Source organism: Scyliorhinus canicula, chromosome 7, assembly GCF_902713615.1.
Source record: "Scyliorhinus canicula chromosome 7, sScyCan1.1, whole genome shotgun sequence".
NCBI lineage: Eukaryota > Metazoa > Chordata > Chondrichthyes > Carcharhiniformes > Scyliorhinidae > Scyliorhinus > Scyliorhinus canicula.
In genome coordinates this window covers 157,003,480-157,030,174 of record NC_052152.1, presented here as the reverse complement: position 1 = coordinate 157,030,174, position 26,695 = coordinate 157,003,480, and the positions used below count along the sequence as shown (strand labels likewise).

Genomic DNA, 26,695 nt, shown 5'->3' with positions numbered 1-26,695 from the left:
TGCATTGGACAATGCTGGGGATTTAAACTTGTGTTGACAGATAGAGAGCTGATGTAGGCCAGTGAGGATAGGAGTAATGGATGTGCAAGGCTTGGTGCAGGACTAGATATGGGCACTGAATTTTGAAAAAAATGAAATTCATGGAAGCAGCGGCCAACAGGAGGAACATCAGATGAATCAAACCAATAAGTGTCAAAGGATCTCCTAATATTAGGTTCCTCAATCAGGCACTGAGCGCCCCTCCCCCCCCCCCCCCCCCACCCCCCCCCCCCACCGGGGTCCCACAAGCAATCTCGTATGGGTTTGCTTGTTGTGCTCCCTGCGACCCCCTTGCCTACCACCAGGTTAATACCAGTTGTGGCAGATTGATGCCCATTAATTACCCACTTAAGAGCCTCAATTGGAGATGAGATAGGAAGGTCAACCAAAAGCCATTCAGTGATGAACTTAATCTGGGTGGAGTCAGGAAGGTGGCGAGGTCCCTGCTCAGCACCATCTGCAATTAAATGCCCCTGCCCACCAAACTTGCCATGAGAGGGGGCACTGAACTCCACCCTAGATGAGAGACAAGTTGTCTTGACAGATGGCGGTGGGGGTTGTGGGAGGTTCTGCAGAAATAGAATTGCTGGAAAATGGAATCTGTGCATGCAGACGATCTATAATGACAACAAAATAGTAAAATGTATACACAAGTCCTCAAAAGGTTTAATATTCTACATTAAATGCCTATTTAGCTAGAAAATAGCATTGTTTTAATCTTGCTAAAATCAAATTACCTCTGATGTGTAAGTGCGCATCTTTTTAATCAATTCTGAATCTGCTTTATTCCTGACAAATACTGGGCGCGATTCTCCCAAAACGGGAGAAATCGTAAGGCTGGCGTCAAACCCGGGCGGGTTTGACACCAGCGCGCCCCTTCCCGACCGGGAACCGATTCTGGTCCCCGGTCGGGGCTAGCAGCCCGACGCCACAAGCTCCGGCATCACGGGCTTAACGAATTTCGTTAAGCCCGCTTGCCGGAGTTAGCGCCGGCTGACGCGTCATATGATGTCAGCCGCGCATGCGCGGATTGGAAGACTCCAACCCGCGCATGCGCGGATGACGTCATCGCGTATTTGCGCGAAACCCGCGCATGCGCAGGCCAGGATGCCCCTCAGCCGCCCCGCGAATGGATACTGCGGGGCGGCGGAAGGACAAATAGTGCGCGGGCATCGGGCCCGCGGCCCGCGATCGGTGCCCACCGATCGCGGGCCCATGGCACCCTTGGCACGGCCGTGGTACTGCCGTGCCAATCGGTGCCATGGTTATAAAAAGCGAGTTGTTCCCGCCGTTTTTACGAACGGCCAGACCAGGTCTGTTTGCCGTTCGTAAAAACAGCGTAAAGGGCTGGGACTTCGGCCCATCGAACAGCTGTGAATCGCTGCCGGCCGTAAAAAAACGGCGGCGGCGATTCGTGTCGGGAGTTGGAGGGGGGGGTGGAGAATAGCGGAAGGGCGGGAAAAATGTCGGGAAGGCCCTCCCGCTATTCTACGACCCGTCGTGGGGGTCGGAGAATTTCGCCCACTGTTTTTGTTACTGGCAGTTCAATAGAAATACCTTTCTTTAAAATATAAAACACTGCATCAGCAAATTTTCATTAGTTTCTGACACATTTGTAGGACTTACAAGGGTTAATAATATTTATCTAAATTTTAAAGTATTAATGGGAAGTCCTTTCCTCAACAGATTCTGATTTGAGATAGAAAACAATTTCAGCTTTATACTTACAGGCTGGCTTTTATCTTTATCCACTGTTGCCTCCACCTCCCATATCTGTTGTCCATCTGAAATAAATATTTGAGCACCATTAAGGGTGAATAATCAAAAATAATTAAAATGTCAGTGTTTATAGAATTAGCGCAAATCAGTTTCAAATTTGAGAGTTGATGCTTTTGGGTGTATTCTTAAGAGACACAACAATATTAACAGAATCTACCAACGCAAAAATCAGGTGAATATTTCCACTGGGATGCATGATATCATTGTTATGTTATTTGAATATTACATACCACCTAATAAAGCAAATGGCTCCAGAGAATATTGAATATGAGAAGAAACCACTTCTCATTAAATAGGACTGCTTCAAAAACAGTAATTTGCAAAAAAGACAATTTAAAGTGGCAGTTGCCTTTTATCCCTACCTCCATCAGTCTAATATTTTAATTTGCATTGTAAAATTTACAGTTGTTTTTCCAACACCACTGTGTGAATTTTACAAATCTGGTTGCCATATCAAAATAAACCTACTTTTTTTTTTAAAGCATGGGTTACGGTTGGAACCAGTAAAGATGCAGCTCCAGCAGTAGGATGATGCCATGATGCAAAGTCATGCTATCATCAGGCATGCCACTGTCTTTGCAGTAAGATTGATGTGACTGCATGACATATCATACCATAGATATGATGTGGAGATGCCGGCGTTGGACTGGGGTGAGCACAGTAAGAAGTCTTACAACACCAGGTTAAGACTTCTTACTGTGCTCACCCCAGTCCAACGCCGGCATCTCCACAGTAAGACTTCTTACTGTGCTCACCCCAGTCCAACGCCGGCATCTCCACAGTAAGACTTCTTACTGTGCTCACCCCAGTCCAACGCCGGCATCTCCACAGTAAGACTTCTTACTGTGCTCACCCCAGTCCAACGCCGGCATCTCCACAGTAAGACTTCTTACTGTGCTCACCCCAGTCCAACGCCGGCATCTCCACAGTAAGACTTCTTACTGTGCTCACCCCAGTCCAACGCCGGCATCTCCACAGTAAGACTTCTTACTGTGCTCACCCCAGTCCAACGCCGGCATCTCCACAGTAAGACTTCTTACTGTGCTCACCCCAGTCCAACGCCGGCATCTCCACAGTAAGACTTCTTACTGTGCTCACCCCAGTCCAACGCCGGCATCTCCACATGTAAGACTTCTTACTGTGCTCACCCCAGTCCAACGCCGGCATCTCCACAAAGCTCGTGTTTGAAACAAACCTGTTGGACTTTAACCTGGTGTTGTAAGACTTCTTACTGTGCATACCATAGATATGCACTGACCAAAATGCAATGACAGCTTTGAGCAGGCACAGAATGTTGCATACCAACAATGCAGGTGGTTTATCAGAAACGGATTGCATATTACAAAGGTAAGCGCTGCAAAATATTGCAATGAGCTTAGTTTTTCAAAGTCTGCACTGGAATATAAAGGAACCAAGAAGATATCTTGTTTTTCCTCTTAAGAATTCCTGATGCTTGGGTTCAAGAAATCTTGGGATTCCTGCTGAGTACATGAGATCTGGGGGTAACCAGTGGTGCAAATACCCTCAGACCAATGTCCAAGCAACAACAGTGTTGATATTATAACTGGACTGGGCTGGAACTCATTGAATTATCAAAGTAGTTAGCCTTGAAGCACTTTTTAAAGAAAAAGTATGTGACCTTAAATGCATAACTTCATCACAGATTAATAATCAATACACATTGTGTCTTCCAGAACAGAAAATTGTAGATTACAGCTTGCAATACATTCTAAAAAATATACAAATATCAGCAGAAAATCATTTGTTCAAGGATATTCTGTGCAATATCACTTTATGGAAGCAATTATGAACTGCACTATGAATGAGCATACATTGCAAGTAAAACCAATGACACCATTTAATGATCTATCACAGAATCACAGAATTGGTACGTCACAGAAGACCCATTGTGTCAGCACCAGCTCTCCTAATGAGAAGAATGACTTAGTACCATTCACCTGCCTTTTTCCCGTACCCCTGTACATCAAATAATCATCTAATGCCCTCTTGAATGCCTCAATCGCATCTGCCTCCACCACACTTCCAGGCAACGCATTCCAGACACGAAACACTCATTGCGTGAAAAATACTTTTCTCACACCACTTTTGCTTCTTTTGCAAATCACTTTAAACCTGTGCCCTCTCATTCTTTATTCTGTTACAAGCGGGGACACTTTCTCCCTATCTACTCGGTCCAGCCCCTGCATGATTTCAAGCATCTCTATCAAATCTATATCTGTCATTTGGAATCAAAATAAAGAGTGGTGTAACACACAATCCCACTGTGTCAGGGGCTATGTTAAATTTTTAGTAGGGCCTCATTATAATAACGGGCATGGAATCAGTGCTGGCCATTCTAATCATTAGCAGAAAACTTGCTGGAGGAGGCTGGAGGGGGAAAATTGGGAGAGAAATGAAGTGCCTCTGTAGCCACTTGAAGGTAGCTTGCACCTCTTAAAGGGAAGATATAGGGAAGGTTAGGAAAGCAAGAAAAATATTTGGAAGAGATGCAGATAGGCTACTGATTGGAGGCCATGTTTCAGACAGTAGACAGGTGGAGAGAGAGCCCACTATCCCTCGAGGACAGGGGTCCATCCAAGTAACTTTCCACCGATCAATGGGAGGAGGTCAATGTAGGAGTTCAGTTCCCAAGACAAGGCTGCAATGCTGAAAGTAATTCAATTACTTCACCACTATAGTCAACTGTTCTTTTACTCTCTGCTTACACTTTTAATCTCACTTCCACACAATATTACCTTCTATAACCTTTCTTCACTCTATCACAGTGATTGTACCATATTTTGCATATGGCTGAGGCAACCCCATTCCACAAAAGTGTCCTACAAATGTGAATGTTTTATTTACTGTTTAACATCCATCTGCATGCACCCTGGACAACAATGAAGGAGTCCTATCCAATATGGTAGACTGCATAGTACTGGAACTTTATGCCTGTGAAACAGATGTGGTACCAATGGTTTTCGAGACAACTATTTACAGATTCAAAACCAAAGTTTTTGTATTCACGCTGCAGTTGAAAAGATTTATAATCTTTATAATCTTTATTATTGTCACATGTAGGCTTACATTAACACTGCAATGAAGTTACTGTGAAAATCCCCTAGTCGCCACATTCCGGCACCTGTTCGGGTACACAGAGGAAGAATTCAGAATATCCAATTCACTGAACAAGCACATCTTTTGGGACTTGTGGGAGGAAACTGAGCATCTGGAGGAAACCCACGCAGACACAAGGAGAACATGCAGACTCTGCACACACAGTGACCCAAGCAGGAACCGAACCTGGGACCCTGGCACTGTGAAGCAACAGTGCGAACCACTGTGCTACCGTGCAAAAATTATCCATTGGTCCGGGTTTTCAGCGAGTCTGATGGCTTGAGAACCCTTTAAATTGTTGGCTGGGACTATTTCCAGGATTCTTGATCCCACTCATGAGAGTTCTGATTATTTTGGGGGGGGGGGGGGTGCTGTTTTAAGGGCGCAGACTGGTTCAGGTCAAATCCCACATCCTGCTCTCCAAACCTGGCCGGCTCCTTTGCACAAATAGGCATGTCCTCCACAATTTACATGGAATCACGTCAATTTTTCAATGGGTCATGGACTACAACACATTATAAGTGTCGTGAACAATCCTCTTCATGGGGGGACCTTTTAAAGGTAAGTTCGAAAAGGTACTCCTCATAACTCCATGCCAAGGTATGCCCCCTGAACAAACCTTATGGCTTCCATGCCCCTGTGTCAAGCTATGCCCCTCACCCATCTGCTTTTGACATTGTTGCCTACATGCCGAGTTATGTGCTTCCTTCCACCCCATGGCCTCTAATGCCTCCTATGCTAATATATACCCTGCAAAAACTCCTATGTCCTCTCAGGCCCCTGATGCTAAGGTATGTCCCCCCAAAACCCCGTATCACGTTTTACTCACCATGCTAAGCGATGGCACTTCCAAACCCATTCATTGACTAAAAACTGTGTAGAACCAATGAACCCTAAAGTGGCGTCAGATGTAATAAATCAAAGCTTTCAAAAAAGTAATTTATTGATAACTTTACACTTTCTCAAAAATATCTCCTATTTACTACAGCCCAATAAAAGTGTCAGTCACCTCGAGCATTCAAAGTGTCGTTCAGTAAGAAGTTTTACAACGCCAGGTTAAAGTCCAACATGTTTGTTTCAAACACTAGCTTTCGGAGCACTGCTCCTTCCTCAGGTGAATTCTGCACTGACACTCCGAAAGACTACCCACCTAGGCCCAATCCCTTGCCCTGAAACCCCATCCTAAGGGGCAATTTAGCAAGGCCAATCCACCTAACTTGCACATCTTTGGACTGTGGGAGGAAACCGGAGCACCCAGAGGAAACCCACACAGACATGGGGAGAATGTACAGACTCCGCACAGGCAGTTACCCGAGGTCGGAATCAAAATGAAGGGAAATTTCACTGACTCACATTTATTCAGAATGTTGTACTTTCAATTCAAGCAAACCTGGACTTTATTTCACAAAATGATTGACTGAAATAGAAAATCCAAACAGTTCTGAATGATAACGTTATCCTAACGTAAGATATGCTGCATTGAAGCTGGTTCTAATTCTTTTTACAAAAAGTCCCATACAATGACTCATTTCTAAGAATTCACCACATGCCGTATATTTTAAGAAACTGTAATTATAGTAACATTTGGTATTTTTGAGAACATTTGATTTTCTTTTTTGGCTAGAGAGGATTCCACTCAAATCAATACCAAACTGAAAGTGCAGCCGTTCAGAGAGGAGCAGGGCCTCACATCCTCATTTTCAAACAAAGTCTCTAATTTTATATTCACATTTGGGAAAGCATGAAGCAAAAGACTGATCTTCTGAGACTCTTCCAGCAGCCTGGAGCCATGTGGGAGGTTGCAGGCCCAGTGCGCTGAGCGCTACATTTTGTGACACAGTATTGTGGGATAGAATGAGGCTGCGCTACACGCAAGCACAAACCTCATTAACATTATACAACGATTAAAACCAGGTCCTCTGAGCAAAATCCCACGATTTCAAGCAAGATTCAATTCACAGCAGGCACCTCACCCATATGAAATATTTACACATCAGGAGACCTGGGATCTGGTGTGCTCAAATAAGCTGACCGCAGACTGAGTCATTGAAAAAAGTGCTAATTTTGCTCTTTGCATTAGTTAGGTTTGCTGTCCAGTCTGCCATTTTATGTTAGATCCATCAGCAACACTGCTTTTTGAAAAATTATTCTCCACTACACTACCATTAGAACCAAATATATTGACAAGGACAATAAGTACAAAAGACATTACTACAAGATATGTCATAGAATGATAGAAGTTTGCAGTTTTGAACAAAACCATTCAGCCCATCATCCTTCTCTGCTGGCAATTTGCTCACGCAATCCAGAACAAATCCCTCTGTCATACTCTTTCTCCCTTGCTTTGTATCTGTCTCACCTTGGAGCTTGAAATATGTTTCCAATCTTCACTTAAAAAGACAATGGTTTCTGCCTCAACCACTCCCTGTGGGAAAGCAGTCAATGCTCTGACAACTCTCTATATAAAGAAACTGCTCCCACCCTCTCTCCACTCTCTCTGTTAATGATAATTTTAATTTGGTGACCACCCCGAACCCCGACCTCCCATCACTGAGTCCTCAACCACAAGAACCTTGTTTACTATATGATCAACTCTTCCAACCTCTCCACAGATCTTCCATCCATAGCATGATATCCTTCACAATGGCGCCAGAGAGGTAACATAACATTTTGACTTGTGCCATGGCTGCTAACGTTGTCTATGTCCTACCTATAAAATGTCCCACTCCTAATACTGTTCTATTCTTGTCGTCTTCCAACACTTCCTGCTCCACCCTAAACCATAATTTCCCCTAATGCCTTGCTCGATAACATTGCAATGTTTCTCAGGCCCGACTTACTCTGAGGCATTATCACTGCCTACCTCATACTTTCCAACACTGACAGAAATAAATAAAGGGACTTGCAATTGTGCAGCATCTTTCATGATCTTGAGATATCCCAAAGTGCTTTAGAGACAGCAAAATATTTTTCAAAATGTAGTCACTGGTGCAGTGTAGGAAGCGCCGCAGTCAGTGTACACACAGTAAGCTCCCACAGATGATGTGATGTGGTAATGGTGGGACAATGTGTATTTTGTGATGTTTGTTAAGGGATAAATATTGTCCAGGACACTGGGGGAAACTCCTTCACCACAATATTGGCCGTGGGATCTTTGGCATCTACCTGGGAGGGCAAAAAGGATCTTGTTTCAACATCTCATTTGGAAGGCAGTTCCTCTGATGGTGCAGTGCTGAAGTGTCAGCCTTTGATTTTTTGATCAAACTCCATTTATTCACTTGCACACCACTATCAAACACAAGTTCTCTCTGCTTTATCCAACTTAGTTGTTCCAAGATTACGTTACTGTGCATGGAAAGAGAAATGGAGTGAAAAGACTTTTTAAGAAACAGTTTTTTTGAATTTCCAGCATATCTACTGCTCTTGAAAGATGAATATCCATTTCTTTCAGTCACCTTTGAAGTGGTATTCACAATATTCCTGTGAAGCTCTGAAATATATATATTTATAATACAGATACTGATTTTATATCAGTGCCAATTTCAGAGCAGCATGAATGCATAGGCCCAGATTCTTGTCCCCGGGTCAAATTGTCCAGGCTCAGGAGATTACCTAGCACAGTGGACCCGACATTTAAGAATGTCCACCCACAGTTTGGATTTTCAGATTTTCGGTCGGGGATAACAGTGGAGGTAGGCTGAAATAGTGTGGAGGTTGCTGGGTGTGGAGGCAGGCAGGCACAAGGCCTGCCTCTGTGCTTCGACACTGTATATAATTTAGTAAAAGAAAATCACAGCTCCCCCCCCCCCCCCCCCCCGCCACACACACACACACACACACACAGCCCCTATCTCCCCATCCATGCCAACCTATGCCAAGCCAAGCTCCCACCAACTCTCATGGCCTGGAAAGCTGCTCTGCCAACACAAACCCCCCCCCTCCCCCCCCCCTCCCCCCCCCCCCCCCCCCCATGGTCCTGCATATCTCCTGTGTTAACTTAGTGCCAGCTCATGCCAACCCATGAACCTCACCCATCAGCCTTTGCCCTTACCCCCTCCTTGCTAAGTCACCTAATATACTTGGACAGTTCTTCGACAGCTTTTACACAAACTTGACAGCTTTGACAGCTGGATAGATCTTCAGCAGTTCTTTGACAGATGTAGTTCCAATGAGTTTGTGCACAAAGAATGCATAATCATGTTCAGTTTTAACAATCACAAACTGTGCCTCACTTCTCCCATAGTGGTCTGAGATACTATCCAAAGGGCTATCAAAACAAATTCACCAAGTTAAGACCTCCGCTTACCGGTTCTAAATGCATAATCCTGGAGTACCAATCTTACTTCATTGGAAGGAGCTGGTGATTTAAATGACCAGCTGTCTTTGCAAGTCACACATGCGTGATCCTTGAACTGGCTTTACTCCCACCCCTGCGAAGGTGGGAAATGCTGGTTTGGGAGCAGGACTTAGAAATTTCAGCCAGTTTCAGGATTTTCACTGTGACAGAGAGCCTTCCTGTTGTGGATTAAATCTGAGCCATTGTGATTGCTCTTACTGCCCATGTAGCAGGATTTTCCCTGTGACAGAGAGTGTTCCTGTCATGGTGACAATCTGAGCCATTATATTTGTTGGTACTGCTCACTTAGCAGGATTTTCACCGTGACAGAGAGTGTTCTCATTATGGCAAAAATCTGAGCCAGTGTGTTTGTTGGTACTGCCCACTTATTCTGGTTTCTATTTAGGAGTAGGATTATTCTCTGCCTGTATACTTAAACACATCTGCAGAGTTCTGTATACTGGCCTTCAATCATTATCCTTTGGTCATTTAAAATTTAAAAATATGTTCAATGTTCAGGAGATTACCTGAAAAGTTCACAATTTAGTTGATCACTAACTGCCGTGCTAGTGCAATCAGTGCAAAGGCAAAGAATGACAGCCGTCTACACCCTCGTCTCACCCTATTAAAAAAATACTGCATTTAATAACTTTTGCACAGATGAACCACTTACTTAATAACAATGCAATATGAGGCTTGCTTCATGCGAGTGGAAAATTAATCTTGATTACTCCAATGGAAAATGCCTCATTAATTAAAAATCACCTCAGTAAAATTGCCTCATTAGATAGGGTTATAAAGACTTCCCTCTGAATGATGTGATAGAGTGGATGAAAGTTTGATTTCAAATAATGAAACAAGCTACTGCATATAAAGTGGAGGCTATTATAAGTACATAAAGATTAATTGGATCTGCTGGACAGTGTGTTAGTTTATTGTCCTCTCAACTCCATGACCTGGATTTAAATCCAGCCCAAGTTGAAGTTATTTTTATGCCTCCTGCAAAGATCCCGATTGAAATAACTTAATCCATTTAAATGATGTTCTTGTAGGTGAGGATTCGTAGCTCTAATCGGCAGAGAATTGGCAGTTTAACATATTTATTTTGGTGCAGTTTGCATGATCTGAGAATGGTTTATAGCACATCGGTGTGGAGGAGGCAAACTCTTACACCCTATTTAACCTATGACATATTAAAAAAAACGAGCTTATTTGGCGCTGTTAATGGATGATGTAAATTACAACAGTTCCGTAGCACCGACGTTCCTGAAATGCATGAATGCGGGGGAAAAATCCAAAGGTGAATGAGGAATTTATTAGAAATAACTGGGGCTTCAGAATAGTGCAATTAAGGTTAAGTAAGAATTAAAGGTCAATAATCCACTGCCATTGATTAGCGATCAAATCAGAATATTGTTGAAGAATTATGGCTGAAAACCTGTAGCAAGTGGGAGCAAAGGTTTTGCTCATTTCGCCGAATTATCCTGTTTTGCTGGAAATCAAAGATGGGTTCTGTTAACCAATAAATGGTTGCAACAAATGTTAAGTTTTGAAGAAGCCATTGGCCCAACAGGCTAAAAGATTATTCCTACGAATACCTATTGTTACAAGTTAAACTATGCTGCCTTCCAATTTTTTGGCAGAGATTTAATGTTATCCAACCACAACAAGGGCTGTGTTGAATTGAAAACCAACACTAATCCAGGGATTCCCTTCAGATTGAATCACTGAGCAGTTGTGGGATGGCCTTCAATTCCTTGGACTGCAAGATGAGGCGGGGCCCCGTTAGGTCTTTAGAGAACGATGTCTCTCCCTTCTGAAATGTGTTTCAGTACAATAGATTCCATTCAAATGAACAATCGACCGGCCCAAATGATCTCAGAATTGACTCATTGGGAATCTATGCTGAAATGTTAGTACACTGCATCGAACCATTTCCAGCTTACTACAATTCACTGTAGCTTGCTGTATTTTTGTTGGAAGTCAGCAGAATACTCTCACTGCAGCAGCTCTGAGTGATGCAGTGTAAATGCTGGTGAGTTCCAACATGTCTCAGAACAACATCCACGTCAACGTATTAAGCCCGCAGACATGTACCGTTGCGGCCGTGGGCTTTCGAAACCATGCAACCCAAAGCACGTGGGGCAATCCCATGCAGTTCCTGAGATCATCAGATTTCAGTCCACTTACTGCCAAGGCATTCGCAAACCAGAACACCATTCAGTCCATCAACATGTATTTATGGCAATTAACTTTTCATACTGAAAGGCTTTCCTTTTTATCAACATTTAAAAGGTGTTACTGTTCCCTTTTTGCACCAAAACAATTTAGAATGAACTAAAATCCAAAGTAAGAAAAGGTAATACAAGCCATAAAGCCTGACCCATCCAATGTCCACATATGATTATTCTGACACTGACTTCCCAGCCCATTGCCCCTTATTTTAAGAAACACAAAAGATTAATTCTACACATACGTGCTATTAGTGAGAAACCCCTCACACAACCAATGCGTATTAGAAAATTGTGGGTGCACCAACTGAAATCCGGCCATTAATTTGAATAAACATGGGAAGCCCACTCACATTAATGCAGCAGTTAGCTCTGGCATTTACTTGCTAAATGGCCCACTGCATGGTTTTCCCAAAAATAATAATGCCATTAATACCCCGAAAACTTTCAATTCCTCCACTCAATACATATTATGCATATTAAATAATAGACTACCCCTGCTGTCAGCACCAACCTCTCAGCAAGTGGCTATGCAAGCTGTAACAACCTATTCTTGCACAAATAAATTCACTCTTTCAGTCTCATTGATTATGCAATCATCACATTTATCAATTCTGGCCATCTATGTAAGCTTTTTGGGATGAGAAAGAGAGTGCCAGCATAAAGGGCTAACAGATTGAGCCCAATTTGTCTTCTAAGTGAGACTTCTAAGAGACAACATTATTTTTCCCTCAGCCCTGCCTACATTTAGATAAACAGTAGACATCATTCCAAAAAAAAATTAATTAATTTGTTTTCAAAAAGTAACAAGTTAATGTTTAAATATCAAGGGCGGGATTCTCTGGTCTCCGACCCCGAAATCGCTTTCGGCGATCGGCCGGAGAATCCCCATTTGCGACGAAATCGGGGGGCAGCGCCGCCTTTGCGATGCTCTTTCCCCTCCAAAACGCTGTTGGGCTGGCTGATTAAATAGCTTCCCCATTTTTTGCTAATCTCCAAATTGCAAATCCTCTGCTCTGAGGTCCCATCTCACTTTTAATAATTTTATTTTTATTGATATATTTGTGAAATACTTTCTCCTTTGATTTTTAAAGACTCTTTCTTAGCCTTCCTTATTCTACTCCGAACTTCTTATTTTCTCATATTTTCCCTCAGTATATTATCATTATTATTCCTATTATATTCTTTGTTCTTTTTCATCAATTTAATTTGTTTTTAACCTCTTGATTTATTTACTTTATTCTAAAACAGTGGAATATGCTTATTAAGTATCTTTCACAATCCATTTAAAATCAACAGCCCTGAGCTGCGATATCTTCTTGGACCTCACCTCAGCTAACTTATCCCCCATTGTTCAAAAATCTGAACTAATCAATCTGGTGTTCCAATGTTTGAACTGATTTTGTCCCTTTCTGTGTGGACCTTAATCCTCTTCAGATTGTGGTCACTCCTTCCAATGCACTAACCCATATTTTGGTCTCCCAACCTGATATATTTTTATTAATCATTACCAGATCCAGCAATAGCTCCATGTTCGTCCAAGTGTTCAAAAATACAGTAGGATGAACAATCACTTAATATTTTACACGTGTGAGGTGGATAGACAGGCTTCTTACAAGATTTAACATGCAGCAAACATCTTAAACACAAATTTCTTTGCTCTGGAGAAAATAATCACAATTCCAAAAGAGATGTCATCAATTGGGTCATCCCATTCCCACCAACAAAATCCCCAAGTAGCAATAGTTCAAATTCTAAAATGAAGTCACACCTTTTTAAAACATTTTTTTCTCCAAGCGAAACAATCAGGGTGGTCAATTTAAAACTGGCAAGCTGCATCTCTGAAGGAACCAATTTGGATCTCATCTCACAGAAGTTTTTCTCCCTATTCATTACAATATGCATAATTTACTATCATTTGCAGTTAAAAGCACTGCGGATCATACCCTGATTCACCTCAGGCTTATTTTTAGGTTTGCAATCCACACTTTGCCGAGCTGAAATTAAAAGTTTGCTCAAAAAAGCCACTGTTGCGCTGGAAATTGAAAACTTCAAAAGTGGGACCATCTTTTCTCAATTTAGGTGGCTGGATTTTCCCATGGGCTCCTGGAGCCTGACGTCAGGGCCAAATTGGGTCTCACACCTGACAAAGCAATCTTCCAGGAGGTAGCCTGCTAATTGGCTGCCTCTGCAATTGCCGTCTTATTAAGGGGAACGGACAGGGGGACTGTGGGCTCGCAGCGCTGCCAGCCTAATCACAAGGCTGGAGATAAAGAGCAATGTCAACTTCATTCGGAGAAGTGGGTACAATTAATGCAGGTCGAGGAATACCAGAGAACTTCAAAATGGAGACATACTCAGTTGTGTGGAAACAAATAAAAAATTATGAGGGCCAAAGCCTTGGAGCAGAGGAGAAAAACACACACACATTCTAATACTATACGCATGCACCATTCAAGACCACTAATCTAAAGGAGAGGGGCCTCCCAAAGCTGATGGCCCTGAAATGGCTGGAAAATAATACTGAATCCCCAGTCATCAATCGTGTCTAAAAATAAACAGCAGTTTGTAACAAAGAAGCGATATGCCAGAGTTCTGCTTTGCCACAAATTGCTGGACAATTTGCGCTGTTACCCTATTAACCTTAACAGGACCTCCAGCAATTACAATCTCAGCATGAGCTTCCTTATCTTGCATCAAGAAATTGCTGCACTTACATCATTAATACAAATTAATCCCACTGCAGTCATTTAGAGTACGAAACTCATTCCTTAAGGACCCTGTCATTAACATGATTTATTGCTGTGACACACAAATCAACATTGGAGACACAGAAAGGGAATGAGGATACTACAGACTCTCACTCCCACAGGTAGTAAATAGTTCCTAGAGGTTGAGAATTTTAAATATTAATTTATTTTAATGTTTCCTTTCTGTCTTGTTCTCTCTATCTGAATACACTTTTTTTATTTCCCCTCTATTTTACTGTACCAGATTTGACAGAAATTCACTGTATCTTCTTCTCTGATATTCAGATTGTTTCCTTCCCTGATAGTCATCGAGGAGTCCCGAAAAGATAAATCCAAGAAGTTTATTTCTTACTCACAGTAAGTCTACACAGTGGTGACAAGCACATCTAGGCCCAGCCGGGACCACCCAAAGATGCCAGCTTCCTTCTGATCCGGCTTTTATCTCGGAGAATTAAGTGTTGCCAATTTCCAGCTGACCACTTCAAAATCACTCAAGAGTGAAGGGCGGGGGGGTGATTGGAATGAACTTACGTCTCTTTGAAGTGGTTGATGTTTAGGCACATTGTGGTTAGAGCAGTTCAGAGTTACTCAACCCTGATGGAAGATGAATGAAACCAGGCTGACAGCAATGTGTGTGTGGAAGCTGTCAATCAGAGCACAGTAAGGGGAATGAATGAATGGCTTTAAGCTCAAAGAACTGGGGGGTTTAAAAACAGGCTACTGGTTTCTCTTTCCAAGCACTGACACGTGGTGCTTCCTGTGTCTCAGCCAGCAGGTGTATTGCCCCGGTGAGTGTTACAACAGTTATGTTTTTGAACTGTGTCTGCCTGGACTGCTCACTTGCTTCCAGACAGGGTCTCTTTTTGGGGGGCTTCCTCACAGGTTTCTCTTTTCTGGGAGGTCTGTGGAGGGTCCTTTTATTTAGAGGGTCTGGGTGGGTCTCTATATTTAGGGGGTCTCTGCGTGGCAGTGGTGGGTGTCTGGTGGGGGTGGGGTGGGCTGGTCTTGCATTGTGGGCAGGGAGAGTCCCCTTCGATGGTCTTTGGGGCAACTCCCTTCAGGAATTACCCCCTTGGCCCACTATGTTAGGGGCCGCTGGGAAATACCTATAGTAGATCGCACCCACATGATTCCTGGCCCAGAAGACTGGAGGAGCATGCAGCCAAAGAATATGGGCGCGATTCTCCGACCCCCCGCCGGGTCGGAAAATCACCGGGGGGCGGCGTGAATCCCGCCTCCTACCGGCTGCCGAATTTTCCGGCGTCGGATATTTGGAGGGGGCGGGAATTGTGCCACGCCGGTCGGTGTCCCCGCCGATTCTCCGGCCTGCAATGGGCCGAGTGGCCACCCATTTTCATCGGGTCCCCCCGGCGTATGTTACAACAGGTAGTTGCCAGTGGGCCCTGGCTACCTGGGCGGCCTCTGAGGTCCTCGGGGGGATCTGGCCCCGGGAGGTGCCCCCACGGTGGCTTGGCCCGTGATCGGTGCCCACCGATCCGCGGGCGGGCCTGTGCCGTGGGGGCACACTATTCTTCCGCACCGGCGGCTGTACCGGTCCGCCATGGCCGATGCGGAGACGAAGCCATCTGCGCATGCGCTGGGATGACGGCAGCACATGCGCCAACTCGCACCGGCTGGCGGAGGCCCTTCGGCGGTGGTTGGCATGGCGCCGAGCTCCTTGCAAACCACTCCGGGGCCGGCCTATCCCCTGAAGGTGCAGAGGATTCCATACATTTGGGGTGGCCCAACGCCGGAGTGGTTCACGCCACTCCTCGGCGTTGGGACCCCCCGCCCCGCCGGGTAGGGAAGAATCCCGCCCATGGTGCCTGGCCAGCGGGGGGCCGGAACATGGCATTTGATTTGGCATGGGACGCAGACCTCGATTTTGGCTGGACGCCCGATTGTCCTCCTGATCGCATTTCAAGTTTGTGGCTTTGTGAGGCAAAGAATCCCGTCCAATATTTAATTTTCCCTACTCTTCGCCATGAAACATTAAATAGGAGTCTGTACATTTTTAAAATTCATTTCAGTTATTTGAAATCAGGATATTCATAGATAGTGTATTTTCAATTGTATTAAATAAATTGCAGCAGGTTACCCTCATACGTCAAGATTATTTTTTTTATCGGGCAGCACGGTGGCGCAGTGGGTTAGCCCTGTTGCCTCACGGCGCTGAAGTCCCAGGTTCGATCCCGGCTCTGGGTCACTGTCCGTGTGGAGTTTGCACATTCTCCCCGTGTTTTCGTGGGTTTTGCTCCCACAACCCAAAGATGTGCAGGGTAGGTGGATTGGCCACGCTACATTGCCCCTTAATTGGAAAAATGAATTGGGTACTCTAACTTTATTTTTTTAAAAGATTCTTTTTTTAGAAAGGAAATATTTTTAAAAGATATGTTCTAAAAAGGTGACCAATTGCATAGGCGAATGGACGATATTAGTTTGGAAATGTGCAAATAAATATGAGCAGAAACCTGAGCCAGCCTCGATTTTTGACTGACGCTTCAGTGCAGTACTGTGGGAATGCTGTACAGTCCAAGGTTCCGTTTTTTGGACAAGGCACTAAACTGATGCTGGATCAGTCTCCCATGGCAGTATTTTGAAGAACATCAGGGTTCTTCAATGCAAGACCAGCCCACCCCACCCCCACCAGACACCCACCACTGCCACCCAGAGACCCCTTAAATAAAGAGACCACCTCCAGACCCTCTAAATGAAAGGACCCCGAGAGACCTCCTAAATAAAGAGTTTGTGTTTCGTGGTCGTAGGTTTATCCCTCAATCAACATCACAAGGAAATAAATTATCCCATTGTTGTCAGAATCTGGGACAAAAATAATTTGAATGCAATTTGCATTGGATTGCAGACGGAGCCCAAGGTGAAAACGTGAGGCCATACGATAAGGTTTATAAGCGGGATTCTCCGACCACCCAGCCATGTGTTTCTCGGAGGAAGGAGGCGGTGGGCCATTTCGTTGGTCGCGGAAGGACTCTCTGCTCCAACGCTGTCAATGGGATTTGCCGCGAGGAAACCCGTGGGTGGGAATGCACTGCCAGTGGAACCAGAGCATCCTGTCGCCAAGCAACAGCCAGAGAACTCCGGCCTATAGTGGATTTATACATATAAATCTTTTACAAGTCTCCCAGTTTTTAAAAAATATTTTTATTCTCCTTTGTCTAAATATATGAATAGAAAGAGATAATAATAATAATCTTTACTGTCATGAGTGTGTTAGTGATAGTAACTCCACTTACACAAAGGCCAAGATTTTCCAGTCCTTCCCGCCAATGGGATCTTCCAGTCCCGCTGCTGACAATCACCTGCGGTGCATTCCCCGGCGGAAGAGATTGTGGGGCATTGGAAGACATTGGCGGGATCAGAAATCCCACTGCCAGTCAATGGCAGGCCACCAGTCCTTCCAGAAAACACGCTGCAGGGGGGTCTGGAAAATCCCCCCCACAGTAATTAACAGTGAGTTGATCATCAAGGCAAAAAAGCTGTAAAATCAGTCATTTTTAAAAAATTGTAAAGAACTCAACGGCAAACCAGAAGTCACGTTACCTCTGTGAAATTGTGCTACTTAAAAATAGTGGCTGGGATTCTCTCTTTTGGGGACTAAGTCCCCATGCCGGCAGGAAAACAGGCTTGCGTCAACAGCCCCCGAAAGTGCGGAAGGATGGCGCGAGTTCACGCAAGCGGCGAAGGGCCGGCATGATCTCGCACATGCGCAGACCAACCGGCGTATTTTGGTGCATGCACGGGGGGTTCTCTTCTCTGCGCCGGCCATGGTGGTGCCCTTTGGTGGGCCCCGATCATGAGCCAGGCCACCGTGCCCCCCCCCCCCCCCACCGGGGTCGGATCCCGCTGCGCCCTTCCGAGGACCGCCCCGCCGGTACGTGAGTTGAGTGATTCATGCCAGCGGGACTGGCCAAAAATGGATGGCCGCTCGGCCCATCGGGGCCCAGAGAATCGCCGGGGGGGCCCGCTGCCAATAGCCCTCGCCCCCGCCCGAAAGCCAGCGCCGGAGAATATGGCAGCCGGCGTCAGGGCGGCGGGACGGGATTTGCGCCGCCCCCCCGGGAATTCTCCGACCCGGCGGGAGGTCGGAGTATCCCGCCCAATGTTCATCAAAAACGAAAAATTATTCGATCCAAATGGAAAGAAACAGACGTAAAATAAATATTGGTTTTAGTTATTGAGGAAAAAAAAGAGCCCGCTTCTGAAAGTAGTCATACATTTGTGTTTCTTTAAGCTTACATTGAACAAGCTACATCAAGATTACCAGTCAGAATTCATGCCCCTTAAAACTCATTACATCGAGAATTCATTACTCACTGCTGAATAGGGAATTCCAGAACTTTGTGCCAGTTTTTTGGCTGGTTTGCACCTTTCCATTTATAAAGATCAGACCTCAACATCATATTGTTTTATTTATTAAAAAAATACTCCATAAAAATGCAAGAAGGCAGAACAGTCTTCAAAGGTAAACTATAAACAGCGCCCTGCTGCTATCACAGCACCATACAAAAACAGCCAGTGAAAACCTGACAGAGGTAGTTGCCCATATTAATTAAAGAGCTAAAAAGCTATAAAGTTCCAGATTGTTTCTGTTAGTAGGGAAATCAACCAAAATTCCTTCAAACTCTGCCTTTCATAGAATTATTTGTATTTGGTCATTCATTTAACTCCATGATGTTCACAGAGTTATTACTGCAACGTAGTTGGGTTAAACTAAGTGTCCCCAGCTGATTGATTTACACTGGAAATTCAGTCAACAATAATTCTTGCACAAACAACAAAATGCACTAACTCCAAGATAAGATATGTTGCAAGAGGCAATGCTGGAGCAGCAGTGTGAAACCTACTCGGTAAATCAAGAAGATACTACTGTGGACTGGTAAGTTATATGATCGGGCAGATAATTAGTTGAAATTAAATGAATTCCAACAGAATGTAAAGAAATTAAGAGACGATCAGCCCAAAGTTGCAACAGTATTTGCCAAATTGTTCTGGCTACAGAGTTGCCAAGTGACCCGCAACCTACAAATGTCAGGTAAGGCCAACTGCATAGAAAATTTATGGGTTGTAATGAGGTCAAAAATAAATACTGTTAAATAACTTCAAAATGTAAGGGTTGTTTATTTGACAAAACAATGCTGCTCTGTTTTGAGATGTAATCACACTGGTAATGGATTGGGAACTGTCTCGCCCAGCAGGCATTTTTCTACATTCCAGGTGCAAACAGTCCCAATATTTCAGCAGCTTCCATTAATTCAGAATTAGAGTTGATGCTACTGTGCAATATGCAAGAATGCCTCACTGATTGAACTATCTGCAATTTTGTAAATATGACAATGATATCCAAACTGGAGCAGGGCGGCAATGTGGCACAATGGCACAGTGGCTAGCACCGCAGCCTTACTGGTTTAGCACTCTGGGCTAAATTGCTGGCTTTTAAAGCAGACCAAGGCAGGCCAGCAGCACGGTTCAATTCCCATATCAGCCTCCCCGAACAGGCGCCGGATTGTGGCGACTAGGGGCTTTTCACAGTAACTTCATTGAAGCCTACTCTTGACAATAAGCAATTTTCATTTCATTTCATTTCACATTGCCAGGAGGCCAGGTTCAATTCCAGCCTTGGGTGACTGTCTGTGTGGACATTGTCCATTTTCCCCGTTCCTGCGTGGACTTCCTCCGGGTGTTCTGGTTTCCTCCCACAGTCCAAAGATGTGCAGATTAGGTGGATTGGCCATGCTAAATTGTTCCTTAGTGTCCAAAAGGTTAGGTGGGGATACGGGTTACCAGGATTGGTTGGGTGCTCTTTCAGAGGGTTGGTGCAGTCTCAATGGGCTGGGTGACCTCCTACACTGTAGTGATTCAACGATTCTATGAAAGAAAAGTGATCAGGGTGGAACAAGCAAGCTACAAAGGTTTCCCTTTCTGGTGAAATTCCATTTGAGATGGAAGACATTTTGAGGCTGACCAACATTACCCATTAATAATCGGAAGTGATTAGGCCCAACAACCTAGACTGAAAACATGGGGAAACAGACAGAAGCAAAGGAGCACCTCAGTGAGAACATAGGGGGCATAATAAAAAAGAATTTCGAACTGCAATTTGATTTTAACAGAATGCTTCACTGTCACTGCATTAGATAAGATCCATTGCAAAGTAGAGAAACCATTTTAGGCCTCTGATTTGTTCCTGCTTCTGAACTATGATGGCTTCACCCATTCTCTCATGTGTGCTTAGAGGGTGAACCTACCAGAAAAGAACATTTACATGAAACTGGGAAGATGCATTGTTGTAGTTTCCAACTGTAACCAATCATCATTGTGTCTGGGTAAGTCAATGGAAGGTTCTTTAGTTGGTCAGACTTAGGAATCTTGTGTATACTGAGTATTGTACCTCATTGGATACTTTTGGAAGGCTCTCGACCTATGAAATGTGTTCGGAGCAATCTCTAATTTCAGGAAAAGTATTTAAACATTTCAATTTCACTTCAAACTGAGGTGCTCTTGGACAATGTAAGGCTACAAATGGCTTCTGATTTTTCAAATGTGAAGCTGTGGGCCAAGTTTTCAATGTGGGGTTGGGAACCTGATGCCTGGATGAATTCCAGGTCCTAACTCCGTGCCAAGGCTGTACCGCTCTCGCGACACTATTTTTAAATGGACATGACCTAATTAGACAGAGGGAGAGTTAGATGCCCCATGAGAGGAACTTTGCATTTCTGTGATGCCAGAGCTTCCTGCCTGATCCCAGTGGCAAGGGCAAGCAATAACCATGTTGGGGGTTTCTACTGCTTTTCCAATCAGATCAGGCAGGTCCTTGAGGTGACAGGCAGCCAAAAGCAGCAATGGACTAGAATGGTCGGAGTTGCGCCCATGCCGACACTAGCTGGCCCCAGAGAGTAGATTTAAAAACATTATAAAGCAATTTACCATGGACTGTCGATGAACATCTCCAGACTTGCCGGAAAAGCACAAAAATTACAATCACGCAGGCCTCTTAACAAACCCTTTAAGCAACTGAAGGGGCCATTAATTAGTGGAGGTCGCATTTCCCACTCTCCATCCTTGCCAGTCATTTTAAATTCCAAACTGTCCTGGAGGGTCGGAATTCTGCAATGACCTCCCACGTGAATTTGAAATCCCGGCTACACTGGGTCCCATCCAAAGTAGCCCCTAGAAAAATCTAGATGGCCAGTAATGCTACATTGCTATATAAAGTGTTTAACTAAATCATACCATTAAACAGGCACCATCTCATTTTATGGAGTGCCAAAAAGATTTGTTTTCTGTGACGTTTTCTAATATTCCACATATTTTGCAAATATGAGAGCAACTGGCGAGTGGAACCTTTCTACAGTAACTCTCAGTCCTCCTTCCTTTCTCCTCTGTACAACTGCATTTGTCTCCGGTCCCGTTGTATGTCTTGCTGCTATCATCTTGAACAAACAGTTGGCATGACGCAGAGGTTCAGCAGCACTTAAGATACACCACCTCGCACTTGACTATCAGTCACCTGATGTGACCACCAATTCACTCGAGACATGAGTAGAAGTAAACCGTGGCTTTAATCAACTTAGAACAGTGCCTGCCTGCGACTGAACCAATGCTGAGAACCGCCTACAGGTCGACTGCTCTTTATACCTCCCTTCAAGGGGAGGAGCCATGGGTGGAACCCATACATGCCCCAACATGTTCCCCTCTGGATAATGCCATACAATGGCCCATAGGAGAAGCCCACAAGGGCAACAGCATAGCACAGATACAAATACAAGTGCAACAGCACAGATACAAATACACTGGTGGATTATTAGTATAATACATTCACCACATTATCGAACCATTCATTTTTGACTTCCTGTCTCTCTATTATCACTAGATCAAAAGCAGCAACGCCAGCATTGTTTGTGCACCACACAGCAAACTGTATCATCCAGCTTTAGAAAAATACTAAGCTTCCTTAATGCTGTTTAAGAATGGACAACTTTCTAAAAAATATGAATTGCAGCCGTGAAGAAAGCTGTACAATGTCAAAAAAAAAAATCCTGTTAGGAAATGTTATCTGTCATATTATTTTGGAGCGGCACGGTGACACAGTGGTTAGCACTGCAGCTTCACAGCACCAGGGACGCAGGTTCAATTTCGACCTCTGAGTTTGTGTGTAGTTTTCACTTTCTCCTAGTGTCTGCGTGTGTTTCCTTCAGGTGCTCCGGTTTCCTCCCACAGTCCAAAGCTGTGCAGGTTAGGTGGCTATAAATTGGCCATACTAAATTGTCCTTTAGTGTACAAAGGCTAGTTGGTGTTGCGGGGGTAAGGCAGGGATGGTGCCTAGGTGTGGTGCTCTTTCAAAGTCAGTACAGATTTGATGGGCCAAATGGCCGCCTTCTGCACTGTAGGGAATTCTTCTGTGATTATTCCAGTTGGGAGTAGGTTTTCAGCCTACCATTCCGTCTTGCATGCTGTTGGATCATTAGTCAAGGTTCATTCCCTCAGCTAAGGCTGACATATTGCTATATCTGTGCAAGCAAATTACAACGGAAAAATGCAAAAGCACAATGGTGATATCAATCTGATAATATGCCTATGTAAAGGTGAACAATGCTCTTTCCATGTGACAGAGAATCTCAATATTTACAGAATAATAAGAACATAAGACCATAAGAAATAGGAACAAGAGTAGGCCATTTGGCCCCTCGAGCCCACTCTGCCATTCAATAGGATCATGGCTGATCTGGCATTCCTCATGTTCACATTCCTGCCATTTCCATGTAACCCTCGCTTCCTTCACTGGTCAAGAATCTATCTATCTGAATCTTAAATATACACAAGGACGCTGCCCCACAGCTCTCTTTGGCAACGAGTTCCAAAGACTCACAACCCTCTGAGAGAAGATATTCCTCCTTATCTCAGTCTAAAATTGGCACCCCTTTATTCTGAGACCAATCCCTCTGGTATTCCCCTCTCCGATGAGGGGAAACATCCTCTCAGCATTTACCCTGCCAAGCCCCTGAAGAATCCCACATGTTTCAATGAGATCATCTCTCATTCTTCTAAATTCCAATGAGTAGTGTCCCAATCAGTTTAATCTTTGCTCATAAGATAATCGCTCCTTCCGGACATATCCAAGTGAACCTTATCTGAACCACCTCCAATGAAATGATGGGCAGAATTCTCCAGCTGTTGGGATTCTGTTTTCCCGCTAGCAGTGCACACCCACCCGCAGATTTCCCAATGACGTGGGGTGGCTTCAATGGGAAATACCATTGACAAGCGGCGGGAAGAGAGAATCCTGCTGCTAGCGAACGGCATGCCATCGAGAAACACTTGGCTGGGGGATTGGAGAATCCCATCCGATATCTTGAATAAGGGGACCAAAACTAGTCACAGTACTCCAGATATGGTCTCACCAATACCTTGTACAGTTGAAGCAAGACTTCCCTACTCTTATACTTCAACTCCCTTGAAATACGGCCCAACATTCCATTAGCCTTCCTGATTACCTGCTGCACCTGTGTGCTAGCTTTCTGTGTTTCATGCGCATGTACCCCCAAGTCCCTTTGTGTGACAGATTTTTTGCAGTTTTTCTCCATTTAAATAATACTCTGTTCTTTTGTTCTCCCTTCCAAAATGAATACCTTCATATTTTCCCACATTATACTTCATTTGCCAACATTTTGTCCACTTACTTACCCTATCAATATCTCTTTGCAAATTTGATATATCTGTCTCGCAACTTGCCTTTCCACCTATTTTTGTAATGTCTTCAAATTTGGCTTAGTACATTCACTTCCTTCCACTGAGCCATTAATATCTATTGTAAACAGTTGCGGTCCTGGCATTGATCTTTGTGGAACACCACTGTTACAGGTCGCCAACCTGAAAAAGAACCCCTTATCCCCACTCGTTGTTTCCTGCTCGTTAGACAAATCTCAATCCAGGATAATATACTATCTCCAACACCCTGGGCTTTTATCTTATGACTTAACCTTTTGTGAGGTCGAACGACTTCTGGAAGTCTAAATACAACACATCTACTGGTCCCCCTCTTTCCACTCGAGTTGAGAATTCCTCAAAACCTCTAATAAATTATTGAGACACGATTTCCCTTTCAAGAAGCCATGCTGACACAGTTTGTTTAAAAGAACAAAGAACAAAGAAAATGACAGCACAGGAACAGGCCCTTCGGCCCTCCCAGCCTGCGCCAATCCGGATCCTTTATCTAAACCTGTTGCCTTTTTTATGTTTTTCCAAATGTGCTGCTATTACTTCCATAATAATTGATTCCAACATTTTTCCAACAATCAACGTTATGCTAATTGGCCTATAGTCAGTCGCCTTTTGACACGTCCTCCCTTTTTGAATCGAGGTGTCACATTGGTAGGTTTCCAATCGTCCAGTACTTCTCCAGAATACAAGGCTTTTTGGAAAATTACAACCAATGCATCCACTATCTCTGTAATTACTTCTTTTAGGATCCTAGGATGCAAGCCATCAGAGACAGGGAACGTATCTGATTTACCCTCATTAGTTGTCTGGTACTACTTCTCTAGTGATGGTATTTAATTTATCCCCATATTCTTTAGTATTAATTGTACATTCGAAATATCTTCCACCATAAAGACTGATGCAAGATATCTCTTTAATTCCTCTGCCATTTCCTTGTTCCCCATAACTATCTCCCCAGATTCATTTTCTAAGGGGTCACTTTGGCCTTTCTCTTCCTTTTTATATATCTAAAGAAACCCTGATTGTCAGTTTTTATATTCCTTACTTTATTATATTTTTAGTCCTCCTTTGCTGGATTCGGAATTAATCCCACTCTTTGGGGCTATCACTGACTGCCTCCTTATATGCTTTTTCTTTCCGCTTAATACTCTCCTTAACTTCCTTGGTTAGCCATGGTTGGTTTATCCCTCCCTTAGAATCTTTCTTCCTTATTGGGATATATTTTTGCTAAGAGTCATGAATTACCCCCTTTAATGTCTGTCGCTGCTTGTTTACTGTCTTTCCTGCTAATCTATCCGCCCAGTCCACTTTATCTAACTCTATATTCATTTAATCGTAGTCCCCTTTATTCAAGTTGAACACAGTTGTTACTGAACCAAGTTTCTCACTCTCAAACTGAATATTAAATTCTATCATGTTATGATCACTACTTCCGAGAGGATCTTTTATTCTTGGATCATTTATTAAATCTGCCTCAATACCCATATCAGATCCAAGATAGCCTGCTCCCTGGTTGACTCCATGGCATGTTGCCTGAGGAAACTATTTCTAATCCACTCTATGAATTTATTGTCGTAGCTACCCTTTCCAACTTGATTAACCCAATCGACATAAAGATTAAAGTCACCCATAATTATTACTCTATTATTTTTACATGCTCCTATTATATATTGATTTATACCCTATCCTACAGTGTAGCTACTGTTTGGGGTCTATACACTACTCCTTCCACTATCTTCTTTCCCTTGCATGGTAACAAGAGAAAGAGGAAGGTCAAAGTAACCCCTTAGAAAATTAATCTGGGGAGATAGTTACGGGAACAAGGAAATGGCAGAGGAATTAAAGAGATATCTTGCATCAGTCTTTATGGTGGAAGATATTTCAAATGTACAATTAATACTTGAAGGTAAAGTCAGTGGGCAGAGCCACCCGCTGCCCTTACCTTCAACCTTCCGCCAGTGTTCCTCATCCCACGATCCCCATCCTGCCTTCACTCATCTTTAGCCTGGGCTCTCTTGTTAATCTTGAGCTTCTGGTGGAACCATTGCCTACAGCTGTCACTACTCCCAGTGGAATTGACAGTTAATGGAGAGCTCTCAGCTTCTGCTTGTCTGACACCCCTTAATGGGCTGTGATTTCTGTCCCCGAGGTCCTTCAACCTGGGGAAGGTCCGACGTTGGCTCTTTATTGCCTTATGGACACGTAATGGAGGCAAAGTGAGCCTCCCTGCAGTTCCGTTAACAGGCAAGACCCCTGTCACAAACATTAAATTCTGCCCATGGAGAAACAGCTGAGCTTGAAGATCGGCATGTTTCTGGTACATTGTCTACAAAGGTTTCCTTCCATCAAATAATATTTTCTTTATCCCAATCTAGGGGTGCTCTATGCGAACAAGTTACCTGACTGGGAATGGAAATCTTCCATTCGTTGATCAATAGTCTTGATATGCACACAGAAACATTTTAAAATGAAATGTTTGCCAACAGTTTCAAACTAATATATAACAAATATAAAGTAATTGTCTAGAATCATCATCAAGATATGTGGACACTGTATTCAGAGAGATATCAGGGAAGTGCATTGATACTGGAACAGTGCAAGTGTGGTCCTAAGATAAATGGTTGAGTTCCTGGAACTGAGCAATGTAGGGAAAGCTCTGTGCTTCATACAACCTAAACTGCACCTGAAAAGAATGGTTGTGCCATTAT

General features: G+C 43.8%; 1 protein-coding gene across 3 annotated transcripts in view; it reads right to left on the bottom strand.

The window, feature by feature from the left end:
* nfatc2a (nuclear factor of activated T cells 2a) overlaps positions 1–26,695 on the bottom strand; it is a 212,838-nt gene that overhangs the window by 66,910 nt on the left and 119,233 nt on the right. For all 3 annotated transcript variants that reach the window (XM_038803128.1, XM_038803126.1, XM_038803127.1), the window contains exon 7: positions 1,768–1,823. In XM_038803128.1, the coding sequence (XP_038659056.1) occupies positions 1,768–1,823 (56 nt within the window). The remainder of the gene's footprint in view (positions 1–1,767; positions 1,824–26,695) is intronic.